Here is a 9,725-nt window from a genome sequence, read left to right on the forward strand (position 1 = left end):
ACAGCGGATAGCCCAGTGTGGTTTTGCTCTAAAAAAAAAAACACTAAAACAAACATCTTATCGGTGAATTAAACTTTATTTCAAGCATCAAAATGCTTTAAGTAACGCTTTGTTTTCTACATTGTAGTAACTAATAACTTTCTACACTAGGGGTCTCTGATGTATAAAGATGGTGTGTTTGGAAATATTTTTGTTTAATTTCATTAAAGTAACTTATGTAATTGCGGGGTGTTTCGTATGTAAATATATAAACAATGTTCACAATATTAAAGTTATAAACTTATTGAGTATTGGAAAATAAGATGTTCACTGATGTTAATTGGATGTTAGTAACGATGAACAGCTAAATAAAGTGTGACTTTTTTTCTGTCTTTCTTTCCGATGGAGAGAGAGAGAGAAAAAGTTGCGTCAATTTTCTTGATCTAACTAAGTTCTTCTTTAACGGTTGTTTGTTTTGAATTTCACGCAAAGCTACACTAGGGCTATCTGCGCTAACCGTCCCTAATTTAGCAGTGTAAGACTAGAGGGAAGGCAGCTAGTCATCACCGCCAACTCTTGGGCTACTCTTTTTACCAACGAATAGTGGGATTGAACGTAACATGATAACGCCCCCACGGCTGAAAGGGCGAGCATGTTTGGTGGGACAGGGTTTCGAACCCGCGGCCCTCAGATTGCGAGTCGAGTACCCTGCATGGGCCATACCAGGGCCCGATTGTGTTCGACAAGGGAATCACGATTTACTATACATGATCGTTAATGACGGAGTTCTGCTCCTTTTGGACTCAATATATCTACATTAGCTACATTTATGATCAGGCATAGCCTATTGGTTAACGTGCTCAGACTATAAATCCTAGGGTCCATGGTTTGCGTATCGTTGCCACAAAAACGCGTTCTGTACTTTAAAGCCGTGAGTGCATTATAAGAGTAACGATCAAATACCTATATTTTGGTCATGCAATAGTAGTCCAAGAATTGTTGGCTAACTGCTTTACGTTTTGCCTGACATCTCAAAATTGGAAACGGCTATGTACAGATGGCCGTTGTGCGATCTTCTGTAATCATAACACCTTTCTCTTTTCGGCACTATTCCTTTTAAGATAAACTTCTAATATTTTTAGCTTTACTATTTCCTACCTGTTCATACTTGAATAAATCCCAAACGCGTAGCAGCTTCTCAAATTATTCACAAAAATTAGTTCTTGTGGCGGCATCTAGTAAAGCGTTTTGTTACTAAGCCTAGATTTTATACAAGAACTATATAAATCATTTAATATATGTTTATATTTATTTTCGACATGATAATTTATTTATTTATATTTTGTTATTTTGACATGTTCAACTATGTATTTCTTTGATATTTCGATATGACAATTACCATCTTAAACATCATGAATTATAAACTTGTGTTTATAAAACCGTATTTAACTAGTAGAGGTCTTATCCTCTAGAATACTTGAACCCGAAAACAACATCCGTCCGTGGTACTTCTGTCACTTTTGGTTCCGCTAGCTTGTGAGTAGGAGTACAAATAGTTTCAAACGAGACAACCCCCCCCCCCGGGATATCTAAGGTTAAGGGTCAAGAACACAAAATTAAATTACAGATTCTGGATCAACAACCCTGAAGTCATACCCTTAACCCCCCCCCCCATCATGCCTAAGTACTTTCCCACCTCTTGGTACGGTACTAAACGCCTAGTTTAGTTTTACTAGTTTTAAAACTAGTGGGGGGGGGTAGAAATCGTTGATATAAACAAAATAAAACATAATGTGTGTTAACATAGAACTAGGATAAAATTTTCGCGCTCCATGGTGGGGTTGAGAGGTCCCCTCATGATTCACTGAGGTCTCCATGTATTGATGAAGCTTCTCGATTATTCCAAATGGCTTCTATAGCTACTTCAAGGAGGTCCGCACCTGACGAAAAAACCCGTTATAGCATCTACACTTGGTACCTGAGCACGTGAGACAAGATTAGACCTTCTAATTTGTGAGTTTCAGAGGTCTTAAATTATCATTTTACGGTCATTTTTTTTCATCTCAGGTATCAGCCTATTAGCTTAATTCTGAAACCTTTTCAAGAATTTAATGTCCTTTCTAAGGTAAGGAACCCAAGACTGAAGAACACAGTTCTTCAAGTTTGACCTAACCAGTGACCTGTACAATGACATCATAACCTCTTTAGACTTGTATTCAGTATTTCTATAGATACAACCTAAATTCTTATTTGTTTTACCACTAGCAACAACAAATGAAACCCCCTGGAATCCCAAGGGGGCTAAGAACACAATATCTGATACCAGAGCGGTCCTGCAAACTTATTCCTAGGCCCCCTTCATGCCTTAAGGGCGCATTTTATCTCCCCTTCGTTATATAGATAAGAACACCGAGTCCCCCTGTGAAGTTTGGTCACGTTGGCTTCAAAATTGTAACGTCCTCATAGACAAAAAATCGCGCAACATGAATTGGATTTTCATACTTTATAAATGGATATTGATATTCGAGGCTAAAATGAGACGGTTTTGGACCAAGAATATCGGTTTAAAGCCAAGTAATATCATAAATGTTACAAAGTTCGTTCCGGTAATTAAACAAGATATGATCTACAAAACAGTAAATGATAAAAGCGGTTATTTTTAATTACGTTATGAATTAGCCTCCAGGTGGCAATTTTATCTCCAACAAACATATCCAATGGGGCTGTACTGTCTAGTTTATCATCACGTGACTTGCAATATCAGTTACTCATATGCACACATATATAAATAGGAATCTTACTGATAAGCTAACGCGAAATAAAATTTTTGTTTTATCTGGTTTTAGAATCCATGCTAGATAAATACGTGTATGTATATTTTAAGAGAAAAAAAAATCATTGTCTTGTAAAATGAGCATTTTTTTCTTCTTCTTTACAGCATTAAGCTTGTGAAGTTACTTCGTATACAGTCACCAGTCAATTCAAGACATAGATGTTGACTTTGATGAAGATGGAGTTCTCCCAGTGGGTCAGCAGGAAGTTTCAGGACTTATAACTTTAAAATCCAGGACTCGATCACCTATGGTGAACGCAGCGTAGATAGCCCCTTGTGTAAATTTGCGCCGAAGATAAGTGCCAAATACGTGAGCGTTTTCTTTCTTTCTTTTTTTTTTTTGAGGGGGAGGAGGGGACTTCGCCGGCCCACGAAGGAAAGTCTTGTTTCATCAGAAAATTTCTAAATCTAGAAGCGATTTCCCGTTACTTCTGACCTTCTGAAAGAACAAGTGTAATGGAATAATGAGTGTGTTTTTAGGTTTTTTTTAGGTGGATTAACACTCATTTTGTGTTTTTTTAAAGCTCAACTTGCTACTTAGATAAGCCAAGGGATAACCCGGGCCGAATGAAATGAAATTTTTAGTGTAAGAATATTCGAATTTTATAATTTAACATTTTTCTTTGGAATGAATCTATGATGATCCAACATAGCTATTTTTGTTACTTGTTTCTTCAGCCAAAAACACCCCCCCTTAAAAATTGGGGGGGGACTGTTCCCCTGATTCACATCCCTATGGGTCTTGAGTCTTAAGCTGTGAAAAACCTTACCAAACTCGCTGTTTTCGATAATGACCTTTTTGGCAGTTCTAAGACATACAATTAAAACCCCAAGATACACAATACAATACTTAGTTTTTATTAATCAAAATTTGAATTCACCATAACTCGTTGGTACATGAGTAAATAGACTGTTTATTATGGGCTTGTTTTAAAAGTTTATTATTTTTTTTAATTTACAAGTTGGCAACTTAGAATTCCTAATTAAGTTCCTCTGAACTATAGTATAACATACTCGCTAGTTTCTTTGAAACTCTTTAAATAGTTTTAAAACTAATTTGTGTTACTTGCAAGACTGATGCGCCCCCCCCCAGTGGCTGAGCGGTATGTCTGAGGACTTACAACGTTAGAAACCGGGTTTCGATACCCGTGGTGGGCAGAGCAAGGGTAGTCCATTGTGTAGCTTTGTGCTTAACTTCAAACAAACAAACAAACCAGCTGATGCTTTGATATCAGGTCCAGCAAGTTTTTCTTTTATCACAAAAATTAGTGTTGACGATGTAACTAAGGAAAAGAAATCACATTCTTTACACAAGTTTAATATCCAAACTTTCTAATCTCTCCCTCTCTCTAAGTACCACGCCCATCTAGGGCGTTGGTGAGAATGGTCGTCCACTGATCCCTGTCTCCCGTTAGCTCTAATCAGTTCTATATTGCCAATTCCTAGTTTCTTGGCAATTGACACCTACCTGTCTTTGTCTTCCTTTACTGTTCTTTCCTGGGACTTTTTTCTGTCATAATGATGTTTTCAGTGCCTCCTTTTCCATTGATATGTCCTATAAAACATATGTTTCTGTTGTCGCCTTCTTTAGAAAGACTTCATTACTTGTGTGCGTGTTCCATGATAGTTCTGAAATATTCCACTAGGTGGTGGTTAAAATATTACTCTATGATCTTAGATCTTCATTTAAGTTTTCTAGATATACAGAGTTTTTAATTTTAGACGATTTTAAGAAGACGGAAAAACAACGAAACCAGAGAAAGTGTAAATAGAAATGTAAAGAAAATTACGAAGTTTTTTTTTGTTTTGTTATTGTTGTTAAGCACAAAGCTACACATAGAGCTACGGCGTTCAGCCCACCGCGGGTGTCGAAACCAGATTTTTAGTGTTATCAGCCTACAGGTTTACCGCAGAGCCTCTTAAGGCGAATACCACAGAACGACTCTTTTTTTCAGATAAAGATTCCCATCGTCTAAATGTTTGGAAAAGACTGCTGGACATCGTAAGAGAATAATGAATCAGAAACGTATCTATTAGCATCTACATGTAGGTCATAAGGTGTTTTTTCTAATGAACAACTTGTAGCTCTGCAATCCTCAGAGCTGCAATCTTTGTAGCCCTGCAATCCTTGTAGCTCTGTTTTTTTTATCACAGATTAAATATCATTTATATTTCAAATGTTTTCTTAATCTTAATTATGGAGTTTTATCTGAAAGTCAGAAGGTGGTATTGTTTGACCATTTCGATTGGTTGACCATTTCAAAACTGCACCCTTCACTTTAATTCCTGAGCCTCATGTCGCCCTTTTCGCCCTTTCGCCACCACGTTTTTTTATGTTTTTAAAACGAGAAGACGTCACTCTCTTTATAATTTTGATACTGCGTTATTGAACTTTGACTTCGTAGCCCATGGGCAGTGTACTGGTGCCGGGTCAGTGCGTCTGACCTGGTGTACATATGACCACAATCTGGAAAGTTGCAAAAATGAGTTTTCTTTTCCGAAGTTTTCAAGTGAGTTTTTTGATGCTTGCTGAGATGATCCTTGCGGCCAAAACGTTTTTTACAAACCATACATTCGTGAGGCTTATCACCGCTGTGGATCCTCCGATGTCGTGTTAGCTCCTCATTTCGTGCGAAGGCCTTCCCACAATTTTCGAATGTGCACTTGAAAGGTTTGTCCCCTACAAGAAAAAAAAACGTTCATTATTAGTTTCTGGTAGTTCTAGTGATGTTTTGCTGTTGTTGTTTGTAGTAAAGACGTAACTGTAACTTATTTGGAATTTTATGCCATCTGCGTCTACCCGACCCTAATTTTAAACTGACAGACTAGAGAGAAGGCAGTTAATCAATAGCACACATCGTAAACTCTTGGACTACTCTTGTTTTACCAAATAGTAGAACCACAGTTTCAAATATTTGTTTGTTTGGAATTAAACACACAGCTATACAACGGACTATCTGTGCTCTGCCCACCACGGGTATCGAAACACGCTTTCTAGCGTTGTAAGTCCGCAGACATACAGCTGTGCCACTGAGAGGCAAGTTTCAAAGATCGTAGTGCATATTTGCAACCACCACGAATAGTCGGATTCATAGTCCGGATACCCAGTATTGTGGGGGGGGGGGCTACTCAGATAGTGCTGTTAGTTACATCTCAGTTTTAAACAGAATCGTGAACCAATCAAAATGTCTCCCTTCTTAGGAAAAGTGAGGAGAAAATATACAATCTTAATGGAAAGAAATAACAATTTTTTCAAACATTTTATACCATAAAAAATGTCGGAAAACAAATTACATTTTTGGATTAGTTTTTTTTTTACAAAATCGAAATTTTCTCAGAAAATCAGATTGAGTTTTTAATTATAATTGTGATATTTTTTGAAAAAAAAATGTGTGTTTGTTTGTTATAGTTGTGCAACTTAAGTAGACTATCAATAACCTCGGAATATCCTTGAAAGTCGACGCTTTATAAATATAAAATATGGCCACTAGAGGGCTAGATTAATTAATTTTTTTTTGTATCAGGTGTTTTAAACCTGAACGGCACAAGAGTACACTCGATGGGACAGCTGTAAGTTTCTGGACTTACAACGCTAAAATTCGAAGTTCAATTCCCCGCGTTGGGCACGACAGGTAAACAGATGTGACTTTGTTCTAAAACAAACATTTGAGTAATAAAAGCTTTATTAGTCTTCCCTACCTAGCATGGTCAGGTGGTTAGGGGGCGCTCGACTCGCAATCTGAGGGTCACAGGTTCAAATCCCCGTCCCACCAAACATGCTTGCCGTTTCAGCCGTGGGGGGAGGGGTTATAATGTGACGTTCAATACCAATATTCGTTGGTAAAAGAGTAGCCCAAGAGTTGGCGGTGGGTGGTGGTGACTAGCTGCCTTCCTTCTAGTCTTACACTGCTAAATTAGGGACGGCTAGCGCAGATAGCCCTCGTGTAGCTTTGCGCGAAATTCAAACCACTCTGTAAATAACTTCTATATTTTAATTATCATGATTGCTGAGTGTTTTCTCTTCTTCGATTAATGCAGCTTTTGCGTGAACGGAACTGTCCAGAGGGAGGTCAACCGGTCAGCAGCATCCACTGCCTTCACGCTACTCTAAAATGAATAGCGGAATTGACTGTAATATTTATATCTTGCCTATAGCAGAAAGCACATAGTGTGTTCATCAACGTATCGTAAGCTCGAACTTTGGAATTTCCGTTCGGCAAACTAGCTCAGTTTAATGCATGTTTATATCCATGGAGTTTCAAACTAGCTCAGTTTAATGCATGTTTATATCCATGAAGTTTCATTAAACTGAGCTAGTTTGAAACTTCATGGATATAAACATGCAAACATAAATATTGCCCATCCTCTTGGATTTTTTTTTGTTTGTTTTGCCGTGCGCTTAAAGTAAATAAAAAGTATACTTTTTGTCCAACTTAGTCAAATATTTCGATCGTGCATGTTACATATATGTATTGAAAAGCGACATTGGTTTAACAGATTGCCATTTTTATGTTTCTTCTTCCCTTACATAAAATCACCAAATAAATGAACAACTGACACCTTCTTTTCTGATGAAACTTGGTTGTTGAAATTAAAATTCTAAATCAAACCTAAGTTACTACTTTAACAAAAACAATGAGGACTGGATATGTGTGGAATTCGTACAGGTAAGGAAAGTTGTCCATTATTTTAAGAGGATGGTTTATATTTTAATAAAAACAATGAGGTCCTTACCTGTATGAATTCGCATATGTCCAGTAAGTTGTCCATTATTTGAAAAAGAAACTTTACATTTTGGACATTTCAGAAATTTCTTCTTGACGACACTAAACGCGGAACTTCGATTATCGGGCTTTTTTTCGAGACGAGAAAAGGAAACACTGAAAAGGCCCGAGAAAATGGGGGATGTAATTGGAATGTGTTCATTGGTCATTGTTGCGTGCTTCACAGTTGGTTTCTGGACAGTACTAGGTTGCATGCTCATTTCAAACGGTCTCCATAATCTCGTTTGCTCGACACATGGGCTTAGCTGTAATTCTCTCATTGTCTGACTGTCCTGATGTGGTACACATAAACTCGAGGTTATCGGATTGTCCTGATATGATATGCATATTCCTGGGGTTGTCTGAATATCCAGATGTGGTCCGTATAATCCCGGGCTTTTCTCAAATAAACGTCCATTTTGATGTGCATTTGCACATCCACGTGACTTCAACCTCGTGTTGTCGAAATTCCCGGTTTGATGCTCCCCCACATCAAAACTACACTGCAAACAGGAAAAAATCCAGAAAACTTTAGTTCTGAAGTCTGTCAAGTTTCTGCTTCGATCAGCCGTATTCTGTTCGAACTCTGTATACCTATCTCTCGGTATAAAAGCATTGAGAGCAGGTCTCGTCACACAAGTCCGCTGTTGGCTCGTTTGGCTATTTTGGCTCTGTGCGAGTGTCAAGCTTCTCTCTTCCATCGTATTGTTAATTTGAAGATATTCTAATGGGAAAATACCAGACGAAGCTTCTCGGCCATTAATTATACTCTTAGGTGTTGTCGAGTAAAAGTGTTGTAGTAACTCTGGAGGGAAATGGATGAAAAAAAAACACACACACACACACAATAAAAACGAAAATCTCTTTTGTTGTTGTTGTTGCAGAATCCTACAATCTGTCCCACACACGGTATACAGGATAAAGTAGTTTATAATGTCTGTTTCTCATATACCTGGCCTTCCTGTGTGGGCTTGCTCGACTGACTAGAAATTAAAGTTTCCAACTGATAAGACCATCAATACACACGATGGGTTATGGAGGTTTGTCCTTTACCTGTAAGCATGATAAGATTGATAATGTTGGCATTGTTCGCTAAAAAGAAGCGAAAGTTCAACATTTCATTGTAGTTATTTTTTTTAATCCGATAAAAAACAGGAGAACGATAGACGTATTGTGTAGAATAACAAACCGTGATTATCGAAACTAAAAGTACAGTTAACTCAAAATGTTCATGCTTGTTGGCGAAAGAGATTAGGAAGATTATCAATACAAGCTATTCGCAGAGATTACGCATAACAACCGTATCTCCTTGAGTTTCTTAAATAATAATGGTGGCGTTAAAAGATTAGCGATATTCGCGAGCTGTATTCAAATGAGGAAGAGTTTAGAATGAAATGTATAGGTCAAACAAGAGAGTGTCCGATTTATATCTTTAACATGCACTAAATTTAGAATTAAAACTAGAAAGTGTCTAATTTATACCTTTAAACTTGCACTAAATTTAGGGATAAAACTAGAAAGTGTCCAGGTTATATCTTTAAACATGCACTAAATCTAGAATTAAAACTAAAAAATGTCATGTTTAAATATGCACTAAATTTAGAGTTAAGACTAGCAAGTGTTCACTTTACATGTTTAAATATGCACTAAACTTAGAGTTAAGACTAGCAAGGGTTCACTTTACATGTTTAAATGTGTACTAAATTTTTAGTTAAGACTAGCAAGTGTTCACGTTACATGTTTAAATGTGTACCAAATTTAGAGTTAAGACTAGCAAGTGTTCACTTTACATGTTTAAATGTGCACTAAATTTAGAGTTAAGACTAGCAAGTGTTCACTTTACAGGTTTAAATATGCACTAAACTTAGAGTTAAGACCAGCAAGTGTTCACGTTACATGTTTAAATATGCACTAAACTTAGAGTTAAGACTAGCAAGTGTTCACTTTACATGTTTAAATATGCACTAAATTTAGAGTTAAGACTAGCAAGTGTTCACTTTACATGTTTAAATATGCACTAAATTTAGAGTTAAGACTAGCAAGTGTTCACGTTACATGTTTAAATATGTACCAAATTTAGAGTTAAGACTAGCAAGTGTTCACTTTACATGTTTAAATATGTACCAAATTTAGAGTTAAGTCTAGCAAGT

General features: G+C 37.0%; 2 protein-coding genes across 3 annotated transcripts in view; one reads left to right on the forward strand and one right to left on the reverse strand.

The window, feature by feature from the left end:
* Window positions 1–3,154: 3,154 nt before the first annotated feature.
* LOC111087903 overlaps window positions 3,155–9,725 on the forward strand; it is a 22,151-nt gene continuing 15,580 nt past the window's right edge. The window contains exon 1 of one of the 2 annotated variants that reach the window (XM_022396253.1): window positions 3,155–3,280. The gene's annotated coding sequence lies outside the window, so the exon portion shown is untranslated. Of the gene's footprint in view, window positions 3,281–5,344; window positions 5,484–9,725 lie in introns of those variants that run through there. The other variant, XM_022396254.1, reaches the window with a different exon arrangement.
* Window positions 3,819–8,563, reverse strand: LOC111087902 (zinc finger protein 19-like). The gene is made up of 2 exons (XM_022396251.1): window positions 7,547–8,563; window positions 3,819–5,492 (listed from the first exon to the last, which is right to left on the reverse strand). Exons 1-2 carry the CDS (start codon window positions 8,274–8,276, stop codon window positions 5,152–5,154), a joined length of 1,071 nt encoding a protein of 356 aa, XP_022251959.1. The 5' UTR covers window positions 8,277–8,563; the 3' UTR covers window positions 3,819–5,151.

Source organism: Limulus polyphemus, unplaced genomic scaffold, assembly GCF_000517525.1.
Source record: "Limulus polyphemus unplaced genomic scaffold, Limulus_polyphemus-2.1.2 Scaffold2821, whole genome shotgun sequence".
Taxonomy (NCBI): Eukaryota; Metazoa; Arthropoda; class Merostomata; order Xiphosura; family Limulidae; genus Limulus; species Limulus polyphemus.

Coding starts and splice junctions, on each gene's coding strand:
- LOC111087902 (XM_022396251.1), bottom strand. CDS start 8,276: ATGGAAGAGAGAAGCTTGACACTCGCACAGAGCCAAAATAGCCAAACG. Junction 5,493..7,546: donor ACATATGCGAATTCATACAG/GTAAGGACCTCA, acceptor TTTTTCTTGTAG/GGGACAAACCTTTCAAGTGC.